The sequence below is a fragment of the Bombina bombina genome, chromosome 6 (genome assembly GCF_027579735.1).
Source record: "Bombina bombina isolate aBomBom1 chromosome 6, aBomBom1.pri, whole genome shotgun sequence".
NCBI lineage: Eukaryota > Metazoa > Chordata > Amphibia > Anura > Bombinatoridae > Bombina > Bombina bombina.
This window is the reverse complement of record NC_069504.1, coordinates 594,269,041-594,285,203: the sequence shown is the minus strand read 5'-3', so window position 1 is coordinate 594,285,203 and position 16,163 is coordinate 594,269,041. Positions and strand designations below refer to the sequence as shown.

The 16,163-nt window shown below is 38.9% G+C and overlaps 1 protein-coding gene across 2 annotated transcripts in view; it reads right to left on the bottom strand.

The window, feature by feature from the left end:
* Window positions 1-498: 498 nt before the first annotated feature.
* The window catches only part of PARP16 (poly(ADP-ribose) polymerase family member 16), a 32,638-nt gene continuing 16,973 nt past the window's right edge, over window positions 499-16,163 (bottom strand). For both annotated transcript variants that reach the window (XM_053717575.1, XM_053717576.1), the window contains exon 7: window positions 499-1,452. In XM_053717575.1, the coding sequence (XP_053573550.1) occupies window positions 1,320-1,452 (133 nt within the window). In that variant the 3' untranslated portion in view covers window positions 499-1,319. The remainder of the gene's footprint in view (window positions 1,453-16,163) is intronic.

Sequence of the window (16,163 nt, the reverse complement as noted above, 5' to 3'; positions counted from 1 at the left end):
TAGCAACACTTACATTGCTCTACAGAGACCAATTAAGGAACGGTATGTAGCAGGATTCATTTTGTGAAGGCTGTGGTGTGCATTTACAATTTTCCGATTTGGGAAACCGCACAATTTTTTAAGTTAGGAATTCATTGCATGATTAAGCTTTGATGTATGTTTATTCTTATTGAATCATTTTGTGTGCATGACTTGCTGAGATTGAATGATAGATCATCTTAGATACATGCAAAAGATCTCACACATTTGCCCAGAGATCAATTCCCCTGCAACCCCACCTTTTAAAAAACTTCACTATTGCCCTGTAACATGCACAAATAGTATTGCTTTTTTTTTTAATTATTATTAATTTAACATATTCAGCCATAAACTAGTCATCTACAATATGTCTTGTGCTACTATAATTATTTAGGATAGATATTAGAAAGGTCATTGCAGGTCTCACAACACCACACCAAGCTTAGAAAGAATCCAGACATGATAAATACAAATAAATGATTTGTTTGAAAAACAGATGCTTGCTTGAACTTTATTTTGGCTGATCTGCACATGGGAGAAATAACACAAACCTTCCGGTACATGTCAGAGGATTCAGGTCTAGTAAATAGATTCTGCAATGATCTCACTTGCACGCAGGTCTGAACCCTACTATAGTGCTCTATGTTAGACAGAGCGCTGCATAAAGCAGGTTACCTGCTAATCACATCAGCCAGACTATTCCTAAGAGCGCAAACATTACAAAAACTATGGCAAAATATCAAAAACCTAGAATCCTCCATTTTAGTTTTATAGTTTTAAGATCCTTAAAAGTTATTATATGTAAATGAGTATTTCTTATCTCTTGTTTATAATAAAACTATCATTCCACAAATGTATGTATTTCTGTCTGACTAGTTTACATACAGAAACAATCAGGACCATATTTTTTAACTTTACACACATTATACAATGTTGTCAGAATACTCTCAATATCCTTTTCATATGGGAGACAGTATAAGATAAGGAAAAAAAAAAAGATATCGATTAAAATCAGAAAAAAAGTAACACGACAGTTAAATAGAACAGTCTGCTTAATTGCCATTTGTTTCAGAAAAGTTTGTATTGCTCTTTTGCTTAGTCTTTGTAGAAGTGATAAATAAGTCATAAAATAAAAACAATAAAAACTGTAAAGCAGCATATTTTGAGAACCCAGGTAAATCTGGACTTGGAATGTATTTTTACTTTGCTTTTTGCAAAACGTTACAGTTTAAAGTGCATAGTCACATCTGGTATATATTAAGGCCGGTGGTGCAGTCCAAAGAGGAAAAAGTGAAAATCCTTCAACCTAAGAGTCTCTTCCAGAGATGTGTAAAGGTTTTAGAGCTGCTTAATCCAATGACAACTAGTAAAAGAAGGTAGAATGTCATCGAAACGGCAAAGAGATGCCTGGAAAGCCAAGATGGTTGCCTGGATCTGCCAAATGAAAAAAAAAAACAAAAAAAACTTTTAGTATACAATTTCTCAGTGACTAAAAAAACAAATAAATAGGCTGTACATTAAAGTGGTTGTTTTAAAGCTTTAAGGCAAATTAAACATTCATTTAGGATTCAGATAGATCATAAAATAAAAACAAATCCTATTTACTTATATCATCAATTTTTCTTTCTCTTGGTAACTTAGAGCCTTTCTAGGAGAGCATAATAACAAAGGCTCAGGAGATTGTTGCTCGCACTGTTGTCATACAGTACATAACATTTGTCCTCTCATGTGTTACCAGAGAAACACATATCTATTAATCAATGTGAAACTGAAAGTGCTTTTTAACTTTACCTTCTAAATGAATCATGAAAGTTTAATTTTGAGTCCCAGTTCCCTTTAATATGCAGTATAAATGCTGACGGTAGGATTATACTTGGCTATATTTACCTTGCTGCTGTTGTGTATGCAGGGTTGGCACAAAAATTCAACCCAGTTTTATTTTTCCAAAAGACAAAAAGGTGCAGCTAACAATGCACTGCTGTTAGTAACAAGGGGTTGCTGTGTTTTAACCTAAGTATGTGCTCTCTCATTTTTACAGGTATGCTGAAAGGCTGGCAGTAACATGGTTAACCTCACCAGCCCTTTAACAGTACCTCTGCACAATGCCACCACCTGTAAAAACAAGTTCCAGCATACTTATATTCAAGCAGGCCCATTTTACAGAAAAGAGTTGGTTTATTGTTGTATGTTAGTCTCATAAAAAATAAATAAAAACTGGATTGCATTTGTTCTGCTGGATCTGCATATAATAGTTGTAAGACAAGTATAACCTTCCTATTTTTTTCTTTAGGATTTAATGCATTTCTAGAGTCCTTATTGAAGCTCACAAAAGCAAGATTTTTTTTTAATTTATGAAGTTCATGGCTGTTGTGTATCCCTCAACAAACTACATTTCAATTATCTCTAATAAAGGAAAGAGTTAAATGACTCCAGCATAACCAAGAAAAACATAAATTATGCTTACCAGATAATTTCCTTTCCTTCTGTATGAGGGGAGTCCACAGCTTCATTCCTTACTTGTGGGAATACAGAACCTGGCCACCAGGAGGAGGCAAAGACACCCCAGCCAAAGGCTTAAATACCTCCCCCACTTCCCTCATCCCCCAGTCATTCTGCTGAAGGAACAAGGAACAGTAAGAGAAATATCAGGACATAAATGGTGACAGAAGAACAAAACCAAATTTAAGTCCGCCCAACGGAGAATTCAGGCGGGTGCCGTGGACACTCCTCATACAGAAGGAAAGGAAATTATCTCGTAAGCATAATTTATGTTTTCCTTCTTAATATGAGGAGAGTCCACGGCTTCATTCCTTACTTGTGGGAAACATATGCACCCCTTATGATAGATGCGACTATACACCGGCTTATGAGCTAGAACGAGAGTAACAACATTCTATCAGAAAAAAACCTCTCTTGGTGAAGATTAAGCATTCAATTCCACGCAGTCAGCCTCAGAGAGTCCAGGTTGTGATGAACACAAGGTCCCTGCTAAAGCAGATCCCTGTAACAAGGTCCATGAAGGCGAAGCCCCTAAACTGCAACACAACTCTAGATATAAGCGGAGCAAACCGTCTCACTGACGTCTACTCCTGCTAGGATCGACCATCCACAACAAAGAGCGACATCGCCGAAGAGAAGGTTAAAAGAAACCTCTAAGGAATGCTAGATGTCAATCACATTCAGGATGAAAATGTCGGAGCCCCACCTGGGTTAAACCCACCTTCTGCTACAGAAGCGGTGGAGCTAACACTGACTCCTTGAAAGCCTGATCGGCTTCCCCATCCGAGACAAACATTTGAGCAGGGAATGATTGTAGGGGACATCCAAACCTGAAGCGTACGCTCATAGAGAGGGTCGCTGGCAATGAGCCGACGTGTGCTTCTGCCCACCACCAAACACGAGACCCCCTTTTGGCAGGAGGAACTGTCCTTCAAAAGAAGGTCTTCCCACTGAGAGGTCCCAACTGGTACGAACCCAGAAGACCAAATCCTCCAAGCAGAATGTTCGCTGAGGAACCAAAGGAATAATTGGAAGGAAACTCCCAACCCACGGACCTCCCTAGGACACTCTCTCCCCACGGACAAGAAAGCGACAAGGTCAAAACCGCCCCGGGAGAACTAAGAGAAATATTTCTGAGAACAGGGAGATCTTAACGGAACACTGGGAATTGATTTCCCCCACCGGTATTCCACGTTAGTCTGTTAAGACAGAATCACGAACACCATGCCAAAGTCACGGCCTCGGCTGTGTCTATCACTCTCCACCCTTGCATCAACAAAGACCAGAAGGGGGCTGGAGGGCATAACCCGATGGTAAATTCACAAGATCTCAGGATTAAAAGAAAGCTGCCACAGCAGGATTCAACGCGAAACCTTCAGCTTGCTAAGCAGGGTAGATAAAAATCTCTGCCCCTAAGACAAAACAGCAACCAGATCCACCCTGGTGTCGACACCAGCAACTCAGGTCTAGATCCATCTCTGAAGATCGAAAAGACACACAAGAAAATCCCTAAAAGTCTATTTGCAGGGTAAGGTAAGAAACCCAGAAAGGAAGCAGGATACTGCCACCTTAAACCCCAGATCCCAAGAAGAATCAGAACAAGGTTTACTGTAAGAACCGAATTTGCACAAAAAAGGATAAAATAGGAAAGAAATCCTTCTTCCGAACAAAGGGAGAACCTTACATTCTCCAGCAAAAAGAACTAATAAGCTCTGCTTCAATATCATAGAACCTAATTAGGACTGGAAGACCCGCCCCCTATTAGGGCATCCACCAACAGTAGAAAAAATATTCCGACAGTGTGATAGATACCGGGACAATGACTCCAAAGGTCCCTTTGTCTTCTCTGACAAGACAATTGCCCAGAAAAGAAGCCTAGTTCCGGGATCTAGGACGCCTAGATCCATATGATCCAGTATCAACCACTCATCCCAGATAATACCTAAACAGGTCCAGCCTCTTAACTAGGATGGGCCTGCTGTACCTAGACCAGAATCTAGAAGAAAAAGCTCCTTTTCCTAAGTAGAAAGAAGGAACAGACCTAACTAGTATCCACAACAGGTCCTGCCTGTCTTCTAGGATACAATGTATCTTCCGGAACCTTCCCGGGCTAAAACGAAACTTCTTAAGCAAAGCTAGAACAACTGAATAATTAAATTAAAAAAAAATTAAAGAAATTAAGCTCCGAGGCTTAAAATCTTCCTCGAAAATATTGGGGGGAACTATCACCCCGAACAGAAATCTATAAGCTTCCACCGGAAGTCTCCAACAATCTCGACCATCAAAGTCAATAGTATAAAAAATCCCATGTGAGGAAACCTCTTTCTAAGAAGAGTTTCTAAAACAATTCAGGAGCTCAAAAGAAACTAAAAACTATCCTGAACAGAATAGCAAAATTAAAAGAAAAAGCGCCAACAAGTGATAATCTGAAAAGGAGTGTGTAAACAAAAACAGGTCCTGACTGTCATACGACACAACCGCCCATAGAGTTCAAAACTGGGATTCTAAATAAACAAAAAGTAAAACAAGACGACAAGGAATATCACCATCCTCCACTCATCTTAGTTAAGATCGTTATCTGATTTAGAGGACTGAGATTCAACTGACGGAGCAGTACTGGAAACCTCTATCATTGCCAAAACCTCTCTCAGAAGTAAACGCAGATGTGCCAATCTAAATATAAATGCTAAACCCTCTGCATTCGGAGGACCCAAGTCAGCAGACTCCGACCGTGGAGGTTCTCCCTCTGAAGCCTCAGAGGGAACCGCATCCCCAGAGGACTGATCGGACACAATTGTTATTTTACACAAATGTCCTTGGGCAGGAGAGGCCGGATTAACCCTTTGCTTGCGCGTAGCAGGAATAGGTAACCTTGCTAAGGCCATAGAGATGGCCATGTGGAACTGCGTAGTAACCTCTGGTGAAAACAAACTCCTTACAGGCGAAGGATCGGAACTCGGGAAAACTGCATGTGTAGGAAGAGAATCTAGGGAACACACCTCATTGGACGAAGAGTCCTCAGAGGCCGATGGCTCAGTGGGCTCTAACATCTCAACATTGGTTGATGAGAACACTATTGCGGCATACGTAGCATAATTGAGAGGGCTGGATTACCCGGGCCTCCTCACAATATATACAGGTATCAAATTCTGTATCGGAGGGACCCCCCTCTAAATTATCAGAATCCTCCATAACTCGTCTATATCAAATTATAGAAAGGAAAAACAACTGGCACCTTATACCCCCCAATGGCTGGGCTACTCACCACCTCCTATGACCCAGACAGAGAAGATGCTCCTCTCCACAAACACATGGTCAGGAATCAGAAGCAGTGAAATAAAAAAAAAAAAAACGTGACCATTCCCGGTCACATGGTGCTCATAAAGGACATGCCCCTGCTAAGGAAAAAGCATGCCAGCTTAATATAAAAAACTGTGCAGCTCCACCTACTGGCTATTTTAATAAATGCACTGCTTCTCAATGCTTTTCAATAGCAGTCACATGACTGGAAAAAAAGGTTGTTATTCTGAAACGGTGTAAATTGAACCGTTGTAAAACGAGGGCCACCTGTATATGTATTTATATATATTTATATATATATATATATATATTTATATATATATATATATATATATATATATATATATATATATATATATATATATATATATATATATATATATATATATATATATATATATATATATATATATATACACACACACATATATATACACACACACACATACACACATATACACAAATTGTTTTAGCGTGTTTGGCTTATTCTCTATTTTGGTTTTAATTTATGCTATATGGATGTTGTATTTGGAACATTGTCTGGTTTTGTAGCTGGGATTGGGGACCCTGTCGACAATAATATCTGCTTCAGTTCTGTGGAGGAACAACAGGTGTAAGAATCACAACAAGCTCTATACAACACTCTAGCGAGACTGAAACAATGCGAAATAGATCTTAACCTCCATGGTACTTACCTCTTGGATTACCACAAGAAGAGAATGATTCCTAGGGGCTTTAGGGTGCGAAATGTCCCAACTATTGGACGCTCTAATAATGAGTTCTGCATTAATTGGTGTAAGATTTTAAACAAGTGTGCCTTTGATCTTATGCTCCTAGTCATTAGAGCTCCTTCAAGAGGTGAAAAGTGAGATACACTCCTTTGAACACGATAAGATGGGGATCTTGACATCAGACCCTAATACGGATTGGCTGAAAAAATTTTCGACTCAAGTCAAAGCATATAAGTAAGATTTAATTGCCTTCAAAAACAGGAAGCTACACACTGTGGCTCAGGACTATACCTACAAGTCTATCTACAGGTGGATGATGGCACCGGAAGATAGGAGGATTTTTAGACCCAGACGTGAAGGAAAATTCACAAACGGTTGACAAGTTCAGGAGATAGCTCAGACCCTGGGACTGGCATTGGAGCAGATGATATCCATATCCATGGAGTAACTACTAGATCTAGGGGTTACCGAGGACATTGGAATACCTCAGAAAGTGGTTTAGCATCACTACCACCACTGTCTACACATCCTGCTAGTGGCCATTTTTTAGGCCGAGGCACAGGCCTCACACACGAGGAGGGGGGGCACTGCCCACCGCATCGGAGGATATAGAAAGTACTGTCATCAATTTGATCATGCGCTCTCTCACCAGAGCTGAGGAAAGCCTCCTAAACAGAGGCTTATTTGTACATACTAATAAATTCAACACTTACATTGATGTATAAAGATTTGGATGTAACCTGCGCCTCAAAAAGTTTTTTAGATCCAATGAGGACGTAATGAATGACTTCAGAGTACAGGGGTCTTTTGATCCTACATCGACTAATCATACCATCAACACTGTGATTAATTACCTCACTAAGGAAGAATGGATAGCTTTAGAAGCATTAAAAGGAGGATACTTCAATAGTGATCTGCCCTGCGGACAAGGGGGGAGCTGTGGTCATATTGGATGTGGAAAACTATAAAATGGAAATCATAAGCCAATTATCCAATCAGTGTACCTACCTCCCCCTCTGTGGTGATCCCACCCTCAAGGTGAAAAAGAAAATAGATATGAATCTATCGGATTGGAGGAGAAGGGTCTAATCACTCAAGATTTTAAGTTCTTGACAAGAGAGCATCCGGTGGTACCACTCCTTTACACACTCTAGAAAATTCATAAGAATCTACAGTCACCACCTGGGAGACCTATAGCCTCGGCAAGAGTATCTCTATTACAACCCCTTGCCCAATTTGTAGACTTTTACCTACACCGGTTAGTAAAGTCTATGGGTTCCTTTATTTAGGACTCAAATGACTTCATTATGCGGATTACTAAATTGTAGAACATCTGTACCTCTGATCTGTTAGTAACACTTGACGTATCGAGCCTCTATACAGTTATTCCCCAAGCAGCTGGCATTACAGCAGTAACAAATATCCTACGTAGGGCAGCCTACATAGGACCGTCAGAAGAAGTCCTGATCACACTTCTCAACATTTGTTTGAGTGAAAATTTCTTCCTTTTTGACAACACGTTTTATCAACAGATCTCTGGAACAGCGATGGGGTCGAATGTGGCCCCATCATTAGCCAATTTATACATGGCGGAATATGAATGCACACTGATGGAGGTGTATGACAACAAGAATGTCAAATTCTTCTGTTACATTGATGATCTGTTCCAGATCTGGGGTGATGAAGAAGCTAAGCTGAACAAGTGGATAGAAGACCTTAATAAATTGGAGAGAACCATTCAGTTTACCCACACCACAGATGTCAATACAGTTGACTACTTGGATGTCAGGGTTTTTAAAACTGATAGAGGCCTGGGGACAACTTTGTTCCGTAAAAACACGGATCGGAATTCGCTTCTACACGCTCAAAGTTGTCACTAAGCCTTTTTGATCAATAACATTCCGAAAGCACAATATCAGAGTCATATGTAACAACACAAATAGTGAGTTGTGTTTAAAACAACTAGATGAAATGACAGGACGCTTCCTGGATAGAGGGTATAAAAAGAAACTTCTAACGGACATGAGGAACCAAGCCACTATACCCTCAGTTACTGAGGGATCACCTATGCTAAAGATGGACAAGCAACTCACTTTTGTCACCACTTTCTTCCCCGAGAGCTATCATATACCTCAGGCAGTTAAGAATGAATGGAAACTGCTAGAGATGGATGTTGCTCTTCCGTTCAAGGGATGGCAAGCTCCGAGAATTGGATATAAACGGGATTGCAGCTTAAAGGCTATACTGATGAAAACTGGATATCTGTTCCAACTCAGCTCACCGCTCTTGGCTGAAATCTTACAAGAAGGGATGTTATCGCTGTCCTAGCTGCGTAACTTGTAATGGAATGCTGACGGGCTCTCACTTTAACCATCCGGATAAAAATTAGAAATATGAGATGAGGAGGTGATAGAGCAAAACTCTTGCTGCAGAAGGAATCCAGGTGGATTTATGAACAGGGGACGCCGAGTCCTAGAGGCCTGAATATACACACTGGCTGGCTGTGTTATTTATAATTTGATAAGGATACATTTTCCATCCGTATATATTTGGCACCGTGGGGGGGGCGTCCCCCCATGGCATATCCCCTTTAAAAGTCGATTAACTGATCAGGTAGTTTTGATCAGTCTCTCTGAGAGTCCATGATCTATTGCTATGTTATTGATTATTTTAACAGTCTCCTAGATGGGGTCTGACCCCATAGATATGATCAATTGTTATGTGTTTCTTCTTTTTATGGCTCTTTTTGACATATTGTGTGGATATTTGTTTTTATTCCCCCCTTTTTTTTTTTTTTTTTTAGGTTTTTAAGTCACTTTATTCTTGTCTTGTCTTCAGGGTCCATGGTCCAGAGTTGCACCTAATGATGGTTTCAAATATAATGTATATAATTTAGGGTGATTGTTTTTGTATGAGGTATTTGTTTTTTGAACCCTGTAGGGTCGTTTGTTTGTTAGTAGATTGGTATATTCCATCTACTGGGGGGCGTCTGGCATATAGCTATGCAATCCCATTAAAGATTTGGTCTAAATGAATGCATACCTCATTTGTGTGCTCTAAGGACACTCCAGTAGAGTGGCGTGTGATACACGTGGATGTTTGCAGGTTTCAGGGTTGGTTCCATCTGGGCATTCTTTAATATTATGCTGCCCACAAACCCAGCTGTGTTTCATTTATTTATTTTTTGGGTTATATTATTTATATTTCTTTTGATTATTTTTATTTATTCTTTTGGACGTAGTTTTGTTGGTTAATGTTTTATTGAAGGTTGTAATTCGCCATTCATAGAATAGTGATACATTGGCATCTCATTTATCTATATTGTGGGGATATGTATATGCTCCAATATGATGTGTGCTGTTTGGGAAGCTCCGGATTGACAAATGTGAGGTCTAATAATTTGCAAGATAGTTGTTGACATATGACAAGTGATGACGATTTGGTTTCCCTCTGATTGGTCCTAGGTGATTGTGTCTGTGGGTTTAGAACTTCGCGTTGCACGGTGTCATTGAGAAGAGGGTTGAGTATATAGTGGAGTTTGTCCCGTTGTTGTATATAGCAGGTGGCTCTCCCCTTTATTTGCTGGAGTAGCGTGTTCTTTGTTTATGTTTCATGGCCATGTGTGTTTGTTAAGGCACATGGATTGGACAAGACGCAACATGTTATAACGGATACCGCCCTGCAGTGGGTGCGATTTGGAAAAATAAACAGATGCGATTACGAGTATTTGTAAATACGATACTCTGATTGCGGTGGGTCTAGTCTTCATACATGGGGCTGTTTACTTAACTGGATTTTCAACCGAGTGCGTGAGAGAATCAATAGAATGTTTAATTTACCATATTTTGTTACTTAGCGATTCATTGTTGACAACTAGTGACTGATGGGCGGAGTATGTTTACATTATACCTTGGAGTGATTACTATTGGACAATCATGTTGTTACTGTGATTGGACCACGGAAATTGTTTTAGCGTGTTTGGCTTATTCTCTATTTTGGTTTTATTTTATGCTATATGGATGTTGTATTTGGAACATTGGTTTTGTAGCTGGGATTGAGGACCCTGTCGACAAGAATATTATATGTCACACTTTATCATGAAGTTTCCATGTAACACTTTATTTTCACTTAACCATGTTGGCTATCCACCTATCAGACTTTGGTATTTGGGGGGGTGTATGCAATAGGACCTTTGATTGGCCTTGAGGTTTTGGGAGTGTGTTTGGGGCCTATATAAGGCTGCTTTTTTCACTGTAACACTGTCAGAGGAAGGGACTGTGCTTGGTCCCGAAACATCACAGCACATAATAAAGATTTTTTTTGTGACTTTGTTGTCTGAAGACCAGTGAGTGCTTACTTCCATTATATATATATATATATATATATATATATATATATATATATATATATATATATATATATATATATATATATATATCCCCAATGGAGAAACTGCACTCTCAGGTCTTTTATAAAGTGGAGAACAAAAAAAGCCTCTTTTAATTAAAACGTTTTCAAGGAGCAAGTCCCCGTTTTGTTTAGATGTGAACAATGTAATTTAGAATATGTTGGAAAAACAAAACGTAGTCTGAAAGATAGATTCCTACAACATCTAAGATCTATAGAGGACGATGACACGGATACGCCGGTATCCAGGCACTTCAAAACGTATCATAACTCTGATATCTCACTTCTTAAAATTCAGGGTATAGATCATGTCCCCATATGGAAACGGGGAGGGGACAGGGAGAATAAGTTAAATAAACGTGAAGTATTCTGGATATTCACATTAAATACATGTACCCCCCGAGGTCTTAATATTAGAAGAGATTTGGATCTCTGTCACATAAACAATAATTTGAAATAATAAAATCTATGTAAATATTATTTCTCAACAATAACTAAATTAGCTTTATCCAGTGTATTAGCTTTGGAATACTGCAATATTGTACCTTAATCAATTCTAAGTCTTAATTAGATTAAATAATTTTTATAACAGAATCTTTGTTAAAATTCCAAATACAATAATACTACAGTTATTTCTCTATTTCTATCTGTGATGTTGTTACATATACACATGTATTTTAGTTAGGAATTGTCAAATACTTGATCAGAAGATCATTCTGTATAAACTAATAACAATTTGATGAAGACATGTTCCTCTATAAATAGTTTTAGTGAGATTATAGGAAAACTCAAAAATCATACATGAAATACTATAGACTAAACTAGAAATGAATTGTAACAAATGATACTGAGAGAACAAAAAGTTAGGGAGAATAAAATGTAAAGCAACATAAATATTCTATCTGATTAAGTCAGAATAGTATTTCAACAAATGATTCAGAGAGAACAGAAAAGTATAATGTAACATAAATTCTCTGTCCTAAATAACATCCACATATGTCTATCTCCGTTTAATATGGTGCATTCCATATAGATTAATTTCTTATAAATGACAAGTGCTGTTTATCAAATAAAACTTTAAGCACATTAGGGATAATTTTTCTAAATGTGAAATCCTATTTACATAATAAGGAGATAAAATTTAAACAAAATCTGTTTTTTTCAACAATTGTTAATTGAAGAACATAGAGAGAGCTAACACAATGTCCACTCAATAAAATTGTACTGTTTCTTTAACAAGCAAGCTTTAAATTGTAGCGCAAACAGACCACACACATGCAGTGATCAAGTGCTAGTCATGCACGAAACATGTCTGCGTGAGGTCTGAACGCTGACATTGTGTTTTTAGTGTTATTTACAGCTGCTATTGCTGTCATGTTTTTACCCTGCTATCAATAAACTACTATGTTTTTCTACAAAGTTTAAGGAGTACTTTTTTGCGCTAAAGGCGCCCACCCACCTTGGATATCTATCTTCTTTTGGAGCTCAACGGACATGCTCAGGGCGCTGCAGCTGCAGGTCTCCCATACCGTCACATATCTCCTACACTCCGGGAGATGATCTTCCAGCAGGTGCAAGGTACTGTGCTTATTTACCACATTACTGAACTGGCTTTTTGAATTTTACTAAAGGGACTTTATGTGTGCATATTTTTGAATTTTTGGTGTATATATATATATATATATATATATATATATATATATATATATATATATATATATATATATATATATATATATAAAAATATATAAAATGTAAAAACAGTTCACTGCATTTTCTGCGCTCCTCCCATAGTCCAGTATAGTAACAGAAGCCCGGCACAATGGAGAGTGGGCGGGGGACACACCCCCTGTAGGTATCCAATCAATAGGCTGCAACTTCAGGCGTGTCTGCCACACACGCCCCAAACAGAAACAGGATACAAGTAAATGAAGCAGCGCTCTGGTAGATAGGATGGTTGCTCAGAAATTGCTGTTAGCAACGAAGTAAAGCACAAATAGAATTTCCAGGCAGCAAAATATAAAAACATGTTTCGTGCACCGGGTGCACGTGTTCACTAGCAGTGAACAAGTGCACCCGGTGCACGAAACATGTCTGCATTGGGATCAGCTCACTTGCTTGATTGTTAGAGTCACTGCTGGCTCTTTACAGGACATCCTGGTTTTGTCCTTTTTAACTTGTGGAATAAAAGTTTGTTTTTATATTTTGCTGCCTGGAAATTCTATTTGTGCTTTACTTCGTTGCTAACAGCAATTTCTGAGCAACCATCCTATCCATCTGCTTCATTTACTTGTAATATATATATATATATATATATATACACACATACACATATATACATACACATATATATATATATATATATATATATATACAAATATCCAGACAGGTGCACTCACTGTGACATAAGACATCCGCCGGGGTGCTGCGTTGAAAACATATAGCAATATCCGTTCAACCCCTCAAGGTAGAAAAACGCTTCACTCTCCGGTCTCTTTCAAAATCCTTTATTAAGTATCCAGCATCAAATGACAAAGTTCCCAAACGTTTCGATACCAATTGGTATCTTTTTCAATGGGTAATCAGAACATATCTATCCCAAAAGAAGATTCCTAATACTAACCACAAACCACTCACCTATATACACCTGTAAAGCCTCTCTGTCACTTCCGGTACATCAGAAAACCGCCCCACCATGCGCATGCGTCCAGGAGTTAGCCAACCGCATGGCTAATTTGCATATTCAATAACGTAATGACGTTTGCGTTCCAACCACGCATAGTTACTCCTTACTGTTTTAGCAGCTAATGCGCATGCCCAGGTGGCCGAAGTTCTAATAATACCGGACTAACTCTTACAAGTATAACTACTCTAAAGTGTAAAAAAACTATCTATACCAAGTTAAAATCTATAATATGACTACCTGAGTTCTCAGAACAGACTTTATTCCTTCTATTTACAGAATATTAAGTAAGATACTTAGCATTTTTATATACAGTTTGCTAAGCTAATCACAGCCCCCTTAATTACCTTATCCACAGTCTCCAAACCGTCTATTATCTAGTTAAAGTATGTTATACTATAATTATCAATATAACATATAGCTTCTATGCCAATTGGAGTGCAGTGAGAGACTTAGTTGTGGCTACCGCAATACACTAAACACCATATCTTCAGAGACTTTGTGAACCCATATATTCTGGACCAGTCCATCTTCCTGGGTGTTGATGACCTAGACCGATAAATCATGGACATTTCACTTAAAGGAAGACACCAAAGTCCATCTGTACATTCAGACCCTTGGGAGCCACTGTGTCTAAACGATAAATCCAGGAGGTCTCAACTTGGAGTAGTTTCGTGTTCCTATCTCCACCCCTTCGTAAGGGGGGCACATGATCAATCAACATGGTCCTTAAACTTGCCGCTGTGTGCCCAGCTTGAAGGAAATGTCTGGCGACCGGTTGATCAGATGTTTTCTTGTCAATCGCTTGTCTAATCGCATGGCGATGATTGGCCATTCTATCTCGAAATGTAGTAGAGGTCTTCCCCACATAGACAAGCGAACATGGACACATTAGTATGTATACAACATACGTACTCATACATGACAACCTGTGTAGAATCTTGTATTTTCTCCCAGTGTGTGGGTGGTGAAAGAACATTCCTGTTAACATACTATTGCACGTAGTGCAGTCCCCACATCTATAGCAGCCAACTTTTTTCCTGCTATCCAGCCAAGTACCTTTTTCATAGCACTTCACAGGGTCATTATGGACAAGTAAATCCTTCAAATTGGGTGCTCTCTTATAAGCCATCCGTGGGGCTGATGTGTGCAGGAATGGTAGTGATTTGTCAGTATTGATAATGTCCCAGTTCTTCTTGACCGATTCAGACAATATCTTGGACACGGGGTTGAACGTGGTAACAAAGTTAATGATATCGCTATTGTTTTCTACTTTATCAGTAGGATCATGTGGTTGTAGCAGAGATGTTTGATCATCCCCGGCCAGGTTGGTTTGCACCTGTGTTATCAGTTTTCTTGCATAACCTCGTTGCTCCAATTTCTTAATCATTTCATCCTCCTGTACTCTTCTAGTCTCTCTTAGTGTGTTATTGCGGGCCACCCGCGTGAGTTGAGAGGATACCACACTCTTTTTTTGATGTTCAGGGTGAAAACTTGTGGATAGCAACAATGAGTTTCTATCCGTCGGTTTTGAATATAAGGAGGTAGAAAATTTATAACAATCATCTTCTGTATAAACAGATATGTTTAGATCTAGGAATGGTATGCTCACCCTGTTATGGGCCACTTTAAATCGAATAGTTGACTCAAGCTGATTTAAGCTGTCAACCCACTGTTCTAGGGATTCCTCTGACCCTCTCCATACCAAAAACACATCGTCAATATACCTGACGTACAGTTTAATTTTATCAATTGTGCGAATGTGCATGACCATAGTCTCATACCAAGACATATACAGATTGGCGTATGCGGGAGCCATATTTGAACCCATTGCAGTTCCTGATATTTGTAAGAAGAATTCCTTCTCAAATTTGAAAAAGTTTTTTTCCAGACAAAACCTCAATAATTCCAATAGGAACTCAATGGGTGGTCCCGCATACGCCAATGACTCACTTAACATGGATCTGACCGCCTGTACACCACCATCATGCGGGATGACAGTGTACAAGCTGTCAACATCCATTGTAACAAGTAGGTCATCTGGGCCAAGTTCATTCCAGGCAAGTAGCCTCCGAATGAGTGAGGGAGAATCCAGTATAAAGGAATAAGACTCCCTTACAACTGGCTGTAGGTGATGATCTATAAACAGCTGACTGATAATCGCATCTATTGTAAACTAAGAGGAAATCCAATAAATACATTTAAGAAGGAATTGGATCTTATATTGAAATATGGGCTAGAATCAGGTATGATTGATGAAAATGAATTTGAATATATGACTACTGCATTTCCGGTTATTCCGGTACTATACCTATTGCCCAAAGTACACAAGACTCTGATTAAACCGCCTGGCAGACCTATTGTGTCTGCCAGGGATTCTTTGTGTTCTAATGTGGCCATTTTTATAGATCATCACCTACAGCCAGTTGTAAGGGAGTCTTATTCCTTTATACTGGATTCTCCCTCACTCATTCGGAGGCTACTTGCCTGGAATGAACTTGGCCCAGATGACCTACTTGTTACAA